Source organism: Passer domesticus, chromosome 1, assembly GCF_036417665.1.
Source record: "Passer domesticus isolate bPasDom1 chromosome 1, bPasDom1.hap1, whole genome shotgun sequence".
Lineage (NCBI taxonomy): Eukaryota > Metazoa > Chordata > Aves > Passeriformes > Passeridae > Passer > Passer domesticus.
This window is the reverse complement of record NC_087474.1, coordinates 112,789,155-112,806,194: the sequence shown is the minus strand read 5'-3', so window position 1 is coordinate 112,806,194 and position 17,040 is coordinate 112,789,155. Positions and strand designations below refer to the sequence as shown.

The 17,040-nt window shown below is 36.8% G+C and overlaps 1 protein-coding gene across 2 annotated transcripts; it reads left to right on the top strand.

Moving 5' to 3' along the window:
* The first annotated feature begins 4 nt into the window (after positions 1–4).
* On the top strand, positions 5–15,870 carry NDC80 (NDC80 kinetochore complex component). 2 transcript variants are annotated; one of them, XM_064434606.1, is made up of 17 exons: positions 5–121; positions 1,713–1,935; positions 2,327–2,413; positions 3,193–3,316; positions 3,444–3,616; positions 4,805–4,907; positions 5,724–5,813; positions 7,087–7,180; positions 8,242–8,348; positions 9,142–9,286; positions 9,572–9,777; positions 10,936–11,088; positions 11,357–11,446; positions 12,259–12,351; positions 13,837–13,967; positions 14,471–14,573; positions 14,929–15,870. In XM_064434606.1, exons 2-17 carry the CDS (start codon positions 1,835–1,837, stop codon positions 15,049–15,051), a joined length of 1,923 nt encoding a protein of 640 aa, XP_064290676.1. In that variant the 5' UTR covers positions 5–121; positions 1,713–1,834; the 3' UTR covers positions 15,052–15,870. The 2 variants fall into 2 exon arrangements, with proteins under 2 accessions (XP_064290676.1, XP_064290667.1); XM_064434597.1 differs by having other exon boundaries at positions 64–169.
* Positions 15,871–17,040: the final 1,170 nt, after the last annotated feature.

Below are 17,040 nucleotides of genomic sequence, written 5' to 3'. Positions count from 1 at the left end.
ACGTCCGGGCGGGCGGATTTGAAATTGCGACGGCGGTAACGGCAGGGCGGGGAGCGGCAGCGACACCGACACCTTCATCCTCACTCACCCTCGTCCCGGGACAAGTGTCCGTGTGGCGGCGGTGAGTCCCGGGCTGCGGACTCGCTGCTGAGCCCCCCGGTCGCCTTCGGTACGGTTCCGACGCGCTCTCCGGGCGAGCGGGCGGAGCTGCGCCCAGCTCTGCCGCGCTCCTACGCTTTCCTGTTTTTTTCCTGCTGGCGTGTTGGCTGTGGCAAACTGCTCTTAAATCTCTGCTCTTACAGCGTCTCGGCTGATGTCGGCAGCAGCGTGGCCAGCAGGACCAGGGCAGTGACAGACCCCTGTACGCGGCAGTGGTGAGGCCGCACCTCCCGTGCTGTGGCCAGTTCTGGGCCCCGCAATTCATTGAGGGGCTGGAGCGTGTCCAGAGAAGGGCAGCGGAGCTGGGCAAGGGTCTGGAGCACAAGTCCTGTGACTGAGGGAGCTGGGGGTGTTCAGCCTGGAGAAAAGGAGGCTCTGGGGAGCCTTATCACTGGAAGCGCCTGAAAGGAGGCTGTAGCCGGGTGGGGGTCGGCCTCTTCTCCCAGGCAACAAGCGAGAGGACACGGTCTCCAACTGCACCAGGCTTTGCTGGGACACTTGGGGGAATTCCTCCACAGAAAAGGCGATTATGCACTGGAATGGATTGCTGTTGTGAATGAGTGTATTAAGCTTGCTCAAACAACCACCACACGTGCCCGGCATGGTTGTGGAGTCAGTGTCCCTGGAGGTGTTTAAGGAAAGGCTGGATGTAGCACTTAGTGCCATGGTCTCGCTTACAAGGTGGTGTTTGGTCATAAGTTGGACTTCATGATCTCACAGGTCTTTTCCAACCAAACTGAGTCTGTTATTGTAGAAGCTAATTGCTTGCTAATGATGGTGAAAATTCATCCTCTCTGTGGTTGGTCCCAGGTAAAGTAATGGAATAATGCAGATTCTTCCCCAGATACAGTGAGAAATGCTGCCCTATGAATTGAGCTTGAGCTAAACTTCTGTTGTGGTTTGTGAGCAGTGGAACTGGAAGCAAAATGAAGCAGCAGTTTATATTAATAATATGTTTTGGTAATGTTTTTAATAGAAGGTTTTTTTATTAGTTATAATTCAGTCATTTAATCCCATCCCACAAATAAAGTAGAACCTCTGTAGAGGGCAGAAGCTTGAATTTTTTTTTTGGTGACTTCATGTTTCATGAGTTCTGTTTACTTCAAATTCCCCCTTAATGCCACAGTGGGGACAATGGTATTAATATTCCAGTTTGATTTATTGTCTGAAGAGAGCCATAATATTACCTCAGAACAGGTTTTCCAGTTATTGTGCTTTAATACTGGGAGATCAGTTGCAGAGGAATGGGTGGGCTCAGAATGAGCAGCTCAGGAGCTGATGTATGGCTGAAGTGCAGTAAGCACTACTTGTGTACTCGTGGTAATGTGGCCTTTTTCTACAGTGGACTGAAATGAAAAATTTCTCAAGCTCTTTTGCTTTTGGAACCTGTAGGTTCGAAGTGACCAAATATAAAGAAAGGCAAAACAGTAGGTTTGGAACAAGCACTGACACTTTTATCAATAAAATGTTTGATTTAAAAGGCTGTGGCTGCTCTTATATATTTCCAGAGTCTAACAAAATCTTTTTTCTTTCTTCTTTGCTCTGATGTACAGGTCTACTTGTTTATTCCAAGCCTTTGGAAAATCGTTGTGGCATTTAGAAAAAAAATACCCTTAGGTATTAGATTTTCTGATACTGCTGGAATACTGAGGGATTGTGGATTACAGCAGTCACAATGAGGCGAAGCTCAAGTATTGCTGGAAACAGCAGTCGACAATCTATGATGGCACTGAGAGTGCAGGATAACAACAAGATGGGTCTTCAGACACCTCAGATGTAAGTCTTGCTGGTCATGTTGCTAAAAATAAGTATATAAACCTAATTCTGAAGAGAATTATCACAGTATGTTTGAGTGTGAGTAGCAACTGAGGGAAAAAAATTGAAACAGTGAGAAGAAGGCTCCTTACAGCCTAGGATGTTTGAACACATGCTCCAGTTTTGCAAAACTACTTGCTTAAACCTTTTTGTGTACCTGTGTCAGGTTTCAAATGGTAACAACTCACATATTTCTCAGGAGGTGGCTGGGTGCATCAGTTGGCCTTTCTAAGAGGTTGCTGGGATGGAGGTGCTTAGGAATATATGAGAGAGTGTATAGCTCTTGTACGAGCAAAAGATGAATTGGTGGAACTAGTCCAAAGGAACTTGAATCCTTTTCTCTGTTCCTCAGGAAGGACAGAAGCACCTTTGGGAAGCTGAGCATGAGCAAACCTACATCTGGAGCTTCAGAAAGAAAAGTTAGCTGTTTTGGGAACAGGTATGGATAGCTTTTGTTCTCTGCACTGTAAGTGTTCACTGCGCTTGTTTTGTTAAAACAAAAAAGGTCTGCAGGTAATTTTGGGCTTTTTCTTTCTTGATAGATTTTCATTACAGGGAATAATGGATCTGAGGCAAGCAGACCAGGTCTGCCTTCTTCCAGTCCTTGGTCACTAAACAATGCTGTGGAGCAGGAATTGCTTTGGGAGCTGTTTTTTTTTTTTATTTTGGGAATGATGTGCACTGCAGACCTTAAGAGTATCTCAATATATTTTTTCTTGTTTAAGGAAGAAAGACATTTGAAGTATACTCTGTGTTAGTTTCCTCTCTCTAAGATACAAACCTTCCAAAACTCTATAATCTTTCTGCTTACCCACAACACAGAAAGTCATGAGCTATCTTCTTTGATAGTACCCCATTGTTGTAGGGGTCTATTCCTTTTAAATATTCCTTAAATATTACAGAGTTTATTTACAGTCGCCAACATGATTCTTTCTTCATCTTTGGGGTATTTTCCTGCTCTCTAAAAGTTTATTTCTTTCCATAAAATGAAGAAAGCATTCATCTAGGATGCAGTAATCCCTTCATTGTACATGTGGCATCGTGACTTCCAAGCTGATGATGTTTTTCCAGTGACCTTAAATGAAGAGAACTTCAAGTATCACTTTGTATCACAAACGCAAAGAAAACATAGACATAGCAGTTGTTGTGACTTAAACATGAAGAGAGTTCTTCTTTATAGGTATTGTCACAAGACCTGTATTTATTGTCTGTCCTTAGAGCAAGTGGGGCTGGAGGGTCACGCAGCAGCCAGTACGGTGTGTTTGGGACAGAAAAGATAAAGGATCCCAGGCCCCTTCATGACAAGGCATTCATCCAGCAATGTATCAAGAAGCTTTGTGAGGTAACATATTAACTTCTTCTGCTTGTATATTATGAGGTGTAAAATGTGCTAATCAAAATGGTTCTTTCCCTTGGTTTCAACTATAAATTTAATTTAGTGACTGGTATTCTGTGTTTCGTTTGCACAGTTCCTTGCTGAGAATGCTTATGCCCACAATGTTTCCATGAAATCACTACAATCTCCATCAGTTAAGGACTTTTTAAAGATCTTCACCTTTATCTATAAATTCCTCTGTCCTTCTTATGAACTGCCTGACTCAAAATTTGAAGAGGAGATTCCCAAAGTTTTTAAAGACCTTGGGTAAGATGATTATTGTTAGTCTCCTGGGCTGCATGTTAGTCTCCTGGGCTGAATAGATATGCTATGGCTAGAAATTTAAAAGCTAAGAATTCTGCATGGATAGTTGGGAGGATGGATAGATTTCTTTATTGAGATGAGATTTTCTTTAGCTCTAGGTTTACTCTCTTATTTTCAGTGTCTGCTATACATTTTATATTTGAACTTGCAGTACTATAATTTCTTGGAATTTTACTTTGTAATGTAAAATTTAACTGATTATTTGTATAGATATTTGAAAGAAACGACACAACTTTCTTTTACAAACCTTTCTGTTCATTCTTTTAGAATCTAAGAACTGAAATTTCCAGAATTTTGGATCAAGACAATTAAATTTAATTTTAGTTTAAACAAATTTAATTTCGTTTAAAATATGTTTTCCTGCCATTTTTCTCATTCTGCTTTCAAAGCACAATGTGGAAATAACAAAAATTACTGTTGAGGTGAGAAAAATGCTACGTAGCTGAGTGGCTTATTGCTGAATTTATTCAGTGTTTGAAATCATTGATGCCCCAACGCTTTCCAAGAAAGAAAATCCTCTGACTGTTGATAATTGTGAATTTTCAGTCTCATTAATAAAAAAAAGGGACTGTATTTTACTCCTGTAGATTTGAACCCATGATGGTGTCTAAATGCCAGGGCTCCTTAAATGTAGGCGTAAATCTTTTTTGTTCACTTCTCAGCATTTTAATAAAATTTTGTTTTAACCTATAACATTTGAAACTGCTGACATAGCTTGAAATGTTGAAAAGGATTACACTCTGCTGCACCAAGAGTGTAATTCTGGATAAAATTACTAATTCTGGCAAGTCACTTGAAGTTTTGGGAGTTCAAGGAACATCTGGATGACACTCTAGATGATATGATTTAGTTGTAAGCAGTCCTATGAGGAGGAAGGAGTTGGATTTGTTGATCCTTACGAGTCTCATTCAAACCAAGATATTCTATGAATCACAAAATGAGAAGCCCATGATAATTGAATAAAATAGTACTATAAGTACTATTTATAATTGAATAAAATAGTACTTTCCTTTGAAGTACAATTGAGTTTGCTCATCCTTCTCTGATTTCATCTACGTATAAAAATGTGCTGGTTTGTTTTCATCACTGTCTGCCACAGCTATTAAAAATGTGTCTTCTTTGGCCATACAGGTACCCCTTTGCTCTGTCAAAAAGCTCCATGTACACTGTGGGAGCCCCGCACACCTGGCCTCAGATTGTGGCAGCTTTGGTTTGGTTAATTGATTGTGTCAAGGTAATGCTTGTCTTAAGATATATATTTCCACTTTCCAGGCTGGAAGCTTAGTTTCAATACTAAGTGAAAAAGATCTAGTAAATATTTTTTACAAATCTCTTTGTTTAACATATATGTAGACATATATGTTCTTAACTGTCATCTGGGAGATGACCCTTAGCCCTATGTTTTAGTAACTTTTAAAGTGAGCTTTTCCTGTTGTATTGTGGTAGTTTTTTTCTTTAAATGGATGAACTGGATAAATTAATGTATAAAAAAAGGTGGCGAAATGCTGATCTGTACATACATTAAACATGAGAATTTAATGATCAGTTATAATCACTGAATAGAACGTATATCTGCAGTGCAAATGTTGTGACAATTCTCTCCTAAATTTGAAATCTAAGGATGGAATTTTCAATTTAAATATTCAAATAGCCCATGATTCTGATACAGAGTGGTGACTTTTGTGTTTGGATGGGGTGTTTTTATTTAATTTTGGTTTTGTTTGGGTTTTTTTAGCAGTGGTAACTGTTGTTGCTGCCAGCTCAGGTCTGGGCAAAATTTGGCATCTGTGACAGAAGTTGACCGGTGCTGAATTGAGGACCCATGAAAATCCTGTCCTTTTTTGCTCAAAACACACAAGACAACTTGGCAGTGTTGACTGTTCAGTTCACGCCTCTTTACCTGCGTGTTTTGTCAGCTCAACACAGGCTCATTCCAACCTGCTTGCTGAAATCGTAATCCAGTGTTACTCTGCTTCTTTTCACAAAACCAGTATGGAAACTAATGGATGTCTTCACATTTGCTCTTTGTGTGTGCACCTCTGCTTTTCAGCTGTACAATGCTATCAGGGAAAACGCACCATCCTTCGATGACAGACAGAGCTGGGGAGGAGAGACAGATGATGGAATTGTACATAATAAGGTACCATAAAAAGGAAATTAGAATCAGAATTGCTCAATTGAATTTTGCCATGTGCTGTAACAACAACACGATTTAATTACACTTTAGATTGTTGTGTCATGTATTTATAGATTCTGTTCCCTTTTATATTCACAATGCTTTCTAGGAAGTAGAGTAGCATTGTATAAAAACCTTATCAGTTATTTCCTGAGCAGGTATCATGATCAGTCTATTGGTGAAGACTGGGTATTAAACAAAATGTTCTCCTTATTTTATATTTGCCTTATTCTCCAAGTATCTACTGTTTCAGTTCTCCTTTGTGGAGAAAGGGAATCATTATGCTGTTTATTGTTTTAGTAGAGTTTCTGGTATATTTTGCTTTAGTTCTCAAGACTTCTGAAGTTAACAGCAGTTCAGTGTAAAGACAGTGACTTAATTCTAAATATAGTGACTTGTGCCAATATCTACTCAATTTACTATGTAAAAATTGGTTGTAAAGTTTTATTTCTGAGCCACAAAACAGGGTGGCAGTGTAATTCAAGCTCTTCAAAATCCAACAGATTGCTTTCTTTTTAATTTATCATGGATTATTAGAACTACTCAGATTTAACTCAGTGTTGACACAGCAGGTGTTTGGAGAGGGTCGCATTATAAACTAAAACATTTAATTAGAAATTGCAAAAATCAAGTAAAATCATAATTTTGGACTAAGATTACAACCTGATAGTTGGCAAGTAAAAATGCTTTTAAACTAAATACGTTCTTCTGTGTTGACATTTATATATATATGTTGATCCAAAATTCACAATACTGGTGTAATTGCTTCTGAAACATCTGTGTCTTAGTGTCTAGCAAATTCGTTTTGTGTAACCTTTCTTTAATTCTAGGTAAGTACTTTGACATCTGCAAATCTGAATTTTAATGGTCATATTTATAAAAGAGGTCTGTTAAACAGATTTCCAGTTTCCATAAACTAGCCTGAGAGAATCATATGCATCAAGATGAAAAATTCTTAAGTATTGTACCTACAATCTTTGTTAATTATCCCAAAAAAATACAGTATTTCCAGACCTTTCTTAATGTGAACTATAGGTGTCTGTTTCTGCCTGAATATAATCTGTTGACATTCTATGTTCAAAGGGAGGAGAAAAGTTTAATTTTACAAAAGTACAATTGAAACATTAAAGATATTTTTGCTGTCTGTTCAACTTCACTGATTGAGTAGCTTTAGACCATCCAGATATTTTACAGGCCTTGGAATTGTTGAAATGAAAGATTTTTAAATTGTTTTCAGCTTTTCATGGACTACTGTGTGAAGTGCTATGATCTTTTCATGAAAGGGAGAGATACCTTTGAAGAGTTGGATGCTGAAGTGCAGTCAAAATTAAGTAAGTTTTCAAATTTTAATTAAGTATTCAATTGTGTTACTGGTTTCTTTTCTCCTAGCATCAGTTTGTTCAGTTTACAAGTGAAAGTGATCTAAGGGAGTCTGAAATTCCTAAGTTTCAGCTACTTCAACTTAATGCTCTCTTTTTTATATATATTTTAATATATATATTTTTAGCAGTACAGATGGATAGGTCATGATCTGCTATCAGCTGTAGTTGTGTCACCTGGCTTTTTAATGTCTTTGTCATGGAAAACCAGTATGCCATCTATGCAGATGACTTTTGTTTCTGTCTGGCAAAGTTAACAATTTTAAAAAAAGAAAAATATTTTCAGAGGATGCACACCTGATAAGAAAGTTCAGCTTTTGAAAGATCTGAACACAGTCTGCAGGAGTTCCAAACTCCATTGTGAGGGTTCCTGTATGTGATTCAGCATGCACCTGAATCACAGGTGTTTGTCTTCAAGGAGATAGAAAATTATTAGGTTTTTTTCACTCACTCATTTCACCACCTACAGAAATACAAACGCAATGTGAGAACAAGGAAGAAAAACATTTCTTACTTTCTTTGCTCTCCTATGAAAAGCCAGACTAAGAGCCCTTTGTTTCCAAACTGGAGCCATCAGTTGGAGAGGAAACAAGCTACCATACTGTTACTGGATATTAGCAAAAAATAATCATCCCATTTTTTGGCAAAGGCCTGGTGAAGTTAGGGAAAAGATGTCTCAAGAAGCAACGAAGTATATGGATAAGAAAGAGGTTGTTAAATAAGTTTGATTTGTTCTGGCTTCACAAGGGGGTCCAGACTTGTGTACTCTCCTGTGGTGTGGGCCATATGAGAATTTGGAAACCCTTAACTCTTGGGAGTGATTTTGACATGAGGACTGAGAAACCGATTTCTCTTCTTGTTTGTTTTGGGGTTTTTGCCTGGTTATTTCTTTAGAGTAAAATAATTATCTGGATAATGGATATTTACTGTGTTGAAGATAAAGTTCAGATACTCCAAATAGGTGGTGATATTGAGATGAATTTGTAACTCCACTCTCTTCTGCTCTCCCACAGAGGATTTATTTAATATAGATCCATTCCAGATGGAAAGTTTAGCAGCTGAAAACAAAAGGCTTCAAGAAGAGATTGCAAGACTAGAAAAAGAAAAGGAAAGTGAGCCGGTTAGTAAATTGTCTGTTTTTATGGTGGTGTTGAATTTTATAACATTAACTATTTCTGAATGAAGATACTTATGTTACATAACAAGTGGAACATTTTCAGTGGTTTGAGGTTTTAAATAGGCCAGGTTTTTACAGACTCTATACCATTATAGAACAAGGCTTTTTCTGTGGAGTCTTCAGTAACTATTTGTTTGCTAATGTGCAGATATCTACAGGTGAAAAGGTGTTATATTGACTGAAATATTAATAAAATACTTGAACCACTTTTTTTTAATATAAATTTCAACATTATTTCTTTTAAAGGTGTTGGTATTCAAATATGAGGCACAGGATTCAGTATTTATGGAAAATACTTTGCTTGAAAAGCTGGATTCTGCTTTTAATACATCCTGGGTTTAAAAATGGGTTAGTGGCTGCGCAGATGGCAAATTGAGATTCCTGCCAGCTGTGCAAAATGTGCTGAGTATATTCCCAGCTTTCCATGCCCTTGTTTTATCTGCCCTCCATATATTATTAGAGTTAAGTGTGAACTACCTGTAGTAAGAGTTGTCTAAAGCAGTGTCTGATGCAAATGAGAGACTTAATGCTGAAATGCAAGAATCTTTTCAGCATTCTTTGCTGTTATTTTAAAGGTGCTTGACTTGAATTAGCTGTCTCAGAAATTAAAAATTATTAAAGTTGTTTAGTTTTATATTTGTGCTATTGATATTGATCAATTATTCTGCTGTCTTGTCTGGAAAGCTAAGTCATTATATTTATCTAAGAGTGGTTGTTATTTTCACCCATTTCCTAGGATCGTAGAGTAACGCTACGAAACGTGAAGTCATCTCTTCAAGCAGACGTCCAGAAATACCAGGCTTATTTGGCTAATCTGGAATCTCATATAGCCATCCTTGATCAAAAACTGGAAAGTGTCAATGATGAAGTTGAGACAGCAGGTAAGGAGACTTGATCACTGTCAGGACAATGAAGCTAGAAATAGTCTTCAAATAATTGTAGGACAGAGCAAGATACTTGAGTAGGATGATGCTACAAATAAACTTTCCAGAATGGATTGCTAATAAAGATTTTTTTTTTTTTGTCTAATAGCTCTTTGTACACTGGAGTAATGAAACAGTAATGACATGTAATAATTATGTTATTTACTCATAAAATACCGAGGTGAGGTTTATGTATATAGGCTGGTATTTTATGTCCATTTCACAACTGTTTTATGAATTTAGAAATGGAAGTAGAAGCAATGAAGCAGGAGAATGCCCGGCTCCGGCACATCTTAGATAACCAAAAGTACTCAGCTGCGGACATTGAGAGAATAAATCACGAGAGAAATGAGCTGCAGCAAACCATTAACAAGCTGACTAAAGAACTGGAAGCAGAAGAACATCAGCTGTGGAATGAAGAGCTAAAATATGCTAGGAATAAAGAGGCGGTATGTGAAAACCCCACTACACTCAGAGGTGGCTGTCAATTTTCATCATTCAAGCTTAAAATTGATAATTTCTTGATAATTTCTTTCCTAAATAATCTAACACCTCCATACATGTATCTAACCAGGCAAAACTGACAAGAGTGGCCTCTGTTTACAATACCTCTGAAAAAGGTTTCTTTTTTTATTTTCCATTTTCTGTTTCGTGCTTAATGAAAATGTATTTTTTTTTCTGTATAAGAGATGTATCTAGAATATGAAGAGCTGTCAGCTCTCACTGCTATAGCATTAAGAGCTTTGATAACATTAGCACGCCATTGCTTTGATAACACAAGAAATTACAAGCTAATGTTAATATTTCAGAGCAAGGAAGTAAGGCAAAACTAGTGAATTTGAATCAATAGCTTTGCATGCACTAAGGCCTGATTAGTTCTTTGTGTAGGAATTGTACCATTTTTCAAGGGCCCAGTTCAGTCCCTTTAAACAGAATGAAACGATATAGTCCTGTAAGTGATGGGATGTAAAAGCTTCTGCTTTGCCAATTGGTGAACTAAAGAAAAAGTTACAAATATATTTGGTATGGTTACCCTTTATCAAGCACTTGTATTAATTTAAATCCTCATGTGAAAGTATGAGTTTATACATAAAGGTGAAAAAAAACCCGTGGGTTTTTTAACGTTTGCATATAAATAGCACTCATTAATTAGAAATTAGAGCATTTAATAAGCTTTGTTTAAAGGCACGCTCAAGTTAGTTTGTTACTAGGATGTGTGGCATTTCCTGTCAAAACTAATGAGAGAAGACATATTGACCTGATCATTGGTTTAGTATTATTTTCCACCATGTTTTTGTTACCTATCAGCTAATTCTCAAAAACTTGAGGCAAATGAATATGGAAAACCACAGGTGAAACCATTCAGTGTTCTCAGCCATATACACTAAGAAACCTCAGTGTGAAAACTCTGAAAGAATCATAAAACAGCAGCTAATGCAGCAAATTGCTGGACTGGCATTACATACAGCTCTTGAAAACTGTGGGGTAATAAGGAATTACGGCTATAGAGAGTAACTCGGGAACTTGTTTGAAGTACTATATGAATACTTCTTGCAAATCTTTTCACTTGTATCTCTTCTATGATTTGTGCTCTTTTCTCTGAGCAGATCGAAATGCAATTGGCAGAGTATCATAAACTGGCTCGAAAGCTGAAATTAATTCCAGTAAGTGCTGAGAATTCCAAAGGCCATGACTTTGAGATTCAGTTTAATCCTGAGGCGGGACCAAATTGCCTAGTCAAATACAGAACACAGATCAAGGTAAGTAGAGTCACCACTGAAGGCTTTAGATACCACTCACAAAAAAGGTGTGTTTCTTTGGAAATGCTGGGAAGGTCTCTCAATCTCACAATGAAATGTCATTGAAAAGCTTGTGTGATGAGTCACCATAATTACATGGTAGTATGTGAAATTTGGTATTGGAGAATTCAGTAGCCTAAAAAAAATAAAAAGGAAAATATGTACTGGGGTACATCTTGGTTCAAATAAGCAAATTGCATTTGTTGGATCTTCTTATATGCATATACAGGCTCCCCTCATGAAGATCATCAATGAGACTGAGGAAGAAATTCGTGAAGCTACTCAACGGAAGATGAGTTTGGAAGATACTTTGGAACAGGTGCGTTGGTTAATGAAGATTAACACTAAGTTACCAACCCTAAAACCTTATCTGCTGCTTTCATTCAACCTTTTGCATGGGTAAAGTGTGGTGTGGTGGGTTGGTTTTTTGGATTGGTTGGGGTTTTTCTGAGGACAAGTGGAGGGGGAGAAGCTGTGAGAAAACTTCTTTAATTGTGATGGAACCTAGAAGTTTTTCTAAGAATTGGAGTCTTTGTTGGTTGAAATATTGTGTATTCCCTGAATTAAAGTTTATGTAGCTTACATATATTTGACCATAAACATTGGAAGTATTTGTAATAAGTTGCCCATTCCAGTTGATTGTGTGCCTTACCATCACCGACAAATTGTCATCAGGAAGAATTTTAGTAATATTGGATTTGAGATGGATTGAAAGAAGGAAAATTTTATTTCCTCATTCTTCTACCTTTACCTCAGTTTTTATTGCTGAGCATGATGTTATGTGGTATGAAATGTCCTCTTGGCTGGCTGGCCTGGCTATGCACCTTCCCAGTCTCTTGCCTGTCCCTGTCCTACCCAGTGAGGGGCCCTGGGAGGGATAGAAGGCCTTGGAATGCTGTGCCAGCACTGTTTTCAGCAGTAGCCAAAACATTGGTGTGTTACCAGCACTGTTTTAGTCCCTTATCCAAAACAAAGCATAATACAGGCTACTATGAAGAAAGGTAATGCCATCCCAGCCTAGCCTAGTTTAATTGGTTTTTTTGGAGCTACCAGGTGTGGTTTGTGATGGCATGGATTTATATGTTGGAATTCTTTTTGAGCCATACTTCCTTGGTTATGTTTTCATCATAGGTGAATGTAATGCTAGAGGACAAGAAACGCAGTGTGAAAATGCTGACAGAAGAAGCTGAAAAGCTGGATGATCTTAATCAGCAGAAGCTTAAGGTAGAACTTCTTACAGCTTGATGACAACTTATCCTTAATGATACCCTTAATTTTTGTATTTATAGATAAATTTTTGTGTTGCATTTTTGGTTGGGCTTCTGCCTTTGCCTTCTTCCTTTCCTCTTACAGGATTTTTTCATTCTTTTCAGAAAAGTGATTTGAATGCTGTCTTGACTGCATCAGTTTTCACTTTCTTGTAAGAGAATCTGGCATCATACTGTAGCAGATCCTGTAAATCATAAATTACTGCACAGTTATAAAAGCAGCAACAATCATCTGACCTCAGGATGTCTCCAGACATGTGCTTGAAGGAAATTTTAGGATTAACAGAATCTGCCTTGTCTAATCAATTTGTATATAATAAATACATTTACAGTTTTTAGTAAACATGTTTAATCAGCTTCTGTAAAAATGAAGAAAGTAATTGACAAAAAGTATGTTAAATTGTTTTAATGGACTGAAACTGTTGCTTACTTTCCCAGCACAGGAGCAGTCCCTATCCTTTTCCCCACTTGAAGTTCAGCTACAAAACATAGCCCTCTCTGTTAACAACTGAGTGGGTATTGTGGTACCTCCCAACTCCTCTGACAACACTGCTTTAGTGGGGTTGTGGTGTCCTGCAGAAAAATGTTCTTTGAACTAAGCCAGCGTTTACCATATATGCTCTTGTAAATCCCAACTCCTGTGCTACAGCCATGAAACGGGGCCATTTCACTCCTAATACCTGCTGAGGCAGGTATATATAGGTATATAAAGGCAATTAATTTAGTTTCTATTTTTCAAAACCACATGACATTTAGCTTTTGATCTGTGCTCTTGCATATACTTTTCTTTAAAGTTAAGCTCATAAAATACACACTTGCCACCAGGTGTTTATAATAAGACATAGTCATGTAATTCCTCTTCTAATTTTTAAAATGCTGTTTGTAAGTCTTAAGTATTAAAATTATTTTTGAAGGATGATGTTTCAGTAATCTACCGGCATTGCTTGTTGGGTTGAAGGCAGAATTTTGTTGGTTTTGTGGATTGTATCACATCAACAGTGGCATTCTCCTTGAAGAGATGATTATTTGGAATTGTGCTCTTCTTTCAGACAAAAAGGAAAAGCTGTTTTCTTACTCAAATGTGGTTGTATTTTTTTAACCTAGAAACAGTTGTTCATGATGTGCCATTTCTAAGCTATTTAGACTATCATGTAGTAAACAACACTTTTTGAGTGTTGAAGGGAAAGGTTTCCCTTCCTCTGAAGGGAAAATAGCCGCAACACAAGGCTTTAAATATGATTAAAGGACTAAAGAGATGGTTAGGCTTATTCTGGGATGGGGGTGATACAGAAAACCACTGAAACTTTAGGTCTGGGAGGGATGTCCTTGAGGGTTTTTTTTAAGTTCTGAACTTGGAGCTACTTCTGTGAATTTTGAATTCAAGCAACAGGATATACCTGAGAAAGGCCATTTTTTTCCTCATCTTTCCTTATGACTGCAGGAGATAGAAGAGGAAGAGCAGAAATGTGCAAATGAACTAGAATCGTTAAAGAAGCACAAACAGTTACTTGAGAGTGGGGTCTATGAAGGTCTCAGTGAAGCCACAAATGAATTGCATGATCTCCAAAGACAGTAAGATTTGTAACTTCCATGTTTGCCTTGTTTATTTTGGTTTTTAAGGATAAAGATATTTTCTTGAATGTAACATAAAGTTGTTTCAGCATGTATCCATCTCAGTGTATTAATTTCACAAGTTAACAACTGAAAGATGTTTCTCCTCAACAGTGTTTTGCTAAAATGTTTTTCTGCTGTATCAGAACTCCTGTAATTTTTTTTTATATATGGTTGTAGCTAAGAAAGTTGTTTGTTTCCAAACTTATGTGACAACTGCATTTTATACCTCAAATTCTAGAAAGAGTATTCGGACTCTAAGGTACGTTGTTTCTTATCAGTTAGCACAATATAGTCTTTTTTTTTAAGTTGAGTATTAATATATTGTAACATGGTTCAAATTAATACTAATGGAAAAAAATGTATGGCTAAACATGAAGATAAATCAGACTTGAAGTGATTGTTTTAAATGTCAGGAATTCTCTAATTATGGACATGACCTTCTGAGTATCTTTACCTTTTAGGTATCAAGTCGTTTTGCAAACAACAACAGAAGAGAAGAGAAAAATTGGTGCTAACTTGAGTCGTCTTGTAGAAACAGTTGCTACTCATATAGCATCTATAGTGGTAAGCTAAAATTTGATATTCAGAATTAAATCTGTCTAGAGACATTTGCAGTTAAACACTTGGAAATTAGAGCTTACTCTTTCTAAGGAAGTATCAGTTGTTTAGCTGCTTGACTGAGTCCATGGATTCTAGTTAAATTTTCCGACAAAACCTTTGGTATAAATAACCAGAACCGATCATTAAGTTTCAACAGTAACATCCTGTCAGGTTAAACTTGCTTCTGATAGATGTCTTTCAGGAAACTGTTTAAATGAATTTGGTTAACTCGTGCAATGACTGCTTAAAATGCTTCAGTAGAATCAGTAAAATACAGACTATGATAGAGCTAATAAAACTTTCTGTACCTCTTTTCTAGAAATACCTTGATGAACAGAATGTAAGAATTTACAGAGATGATGAAGAATTCATGCCCGAAGATCTACTGTCAGACTTGACCAACATTCTAGACACTTATAAAAAGAAGGCTGAAAGTATCTAATCACTAGAAATGTGAAGATAAAAACATTGCATTTCTGAAGCTCTAGTATGGTGCCTTCTAAATGGATGGGTACTTAGCTGTGTTTAGCACTGAAACTGGTTTTAAGTGGAAGGAAGTAGTTATGAACATTCTTTGTTTTGTTGACACAAATACATTTAAGAATTAAACAACATATTTGCATTTTCTTTAAAAATGCTTTGCTCAGACTTTGTACTTTCAATAGCATATGTATGCGTTTAGGGCACACATATCACAGACAGTTCACATCCTTCCCCAAGCCTTATTTTGCTAGCAAGACTAAATGCAAATGTCTGTCTCCTGCTTGTTCAGTCACCTATGAAACTGCACAGAGAGACCTCTTACATGAGTGAAAAATCAAAACCTGTTTTGAAAAGATTAGTCATTACACAGTAGTCTTGTAAATAATCTAGAAAAAGAAACACAGTAGTTTGAAAACCAAGCTTTGTCTTTAGCTGCTCATACTCCCAGATGAAACTTCACTGAACTTCTTGAATATGTGTACCAAAGAAAGCTCTAAATAGGACATCATATGAATTCTGGCGGTATATCTAATCTATTTGTAGGTTTGGTGCATGTTAGATACATCAAAATGGTCTAAAATGTCTGTATTCTTCTGTGTTCTTCTTGTTAGCCAGTTGGACTTTCCTCGGGAAAGTAGCAGTAGAATTACTGTGTAGGCAGCTCTGGTCCAAATACTTTGAAGAAAGTGGATTGATGCTATATGAAAGTAGTAAATTTTTATCTATTCTGTGTATAATTTTGTTGTAGAAAATAAATAAATAAAACCCGGCATCCATATCTTGGATAGTTTATGATGGTACTTCCTAATGAAAGCATTGAAGTATTTGAGTGGTGTTTTTAGAGGACAGACATTCAAATATACAAAGATAAAAACAATTTTGCAGTTGTTTAAAGGCATTTAGCAGCTGACAGACAAAGGAAGCTGCTTCTTAATTCTACAATATTTGAATGCAGCATGGATCCCTAGGATATACAACAAAGCTTAAGTTAGATCATCTAAACACAGACTGCAGATAAAAACTGAATTGTCCAATTCTAGTTTAAAACTAGAAAATCTAATTCTGAGTTTAAAACTCAGTTGTTCTTAACATAGTGTGTGAATCTTCTAGCCCTGGTACAAGTATTTTGTTTCAGATATGATAATGATGACATTATTTAAGCTTCTAACTTTCTGTTCCTTTTTTATACTCCAGTATTCTAATTTGACAGCTAGAAAAGTCTTCTGACGGGTGGGAAGGTTTTATGCTTTCGTTTGTCCTCTTTTCTCTTACCTTTACAGACTTATTTTTTCTTTTCTGTAACAAACTAGTCTTTACTACATCCCAGTTCCTTCTCTTCAGTTTTTTCCTTTTGTGATCTTTTTAACGTTTTTGTTACCTAAAGCGAGGTAGCTTTAGATAATCTAATGGAGCAAAACTACAAGCCGTAGATGAGAAACACGTTCCTTTAAACTATGTGCTTATTTAGGGGCTATGCTGTCTTTTGAATCCCCCATACCTGTTTATCTCTGCTTATACAACTGATCTTGTGTTTTTAGCATCTGTATGTTCCTTGCCATGTGCAGTAGTCAGTTGATTAAATGAGAGCAAAATAAATGGCATTTCCAAGGGCCCTAATGAACGTGGGTCAAAGAATCAAAGTCACAATGCCTTTGCTTAATGCACTGGCCAATGTAATATTCTGAAATTAAAGTAGTCCAAATAATAATAATTAAAAAAAATCATGTCAGTAACATTGGTAATGTGTTTTTGTTATTGGTCTGTATGTCAGTTAAGCTAAACTGCCTGTAGAACCACCTCAAATTTGGATCTAGGTTCTGTAAAATACTATGGGGCTGTGTGTTGTAATCTAACAGATCAACATCAGCCAATGCTTACTAATAATGCTTACTATTCACAATTTAAAAATTGAGGTAATGTTGAACAAGGATTAAAAAATGTTTTCTCT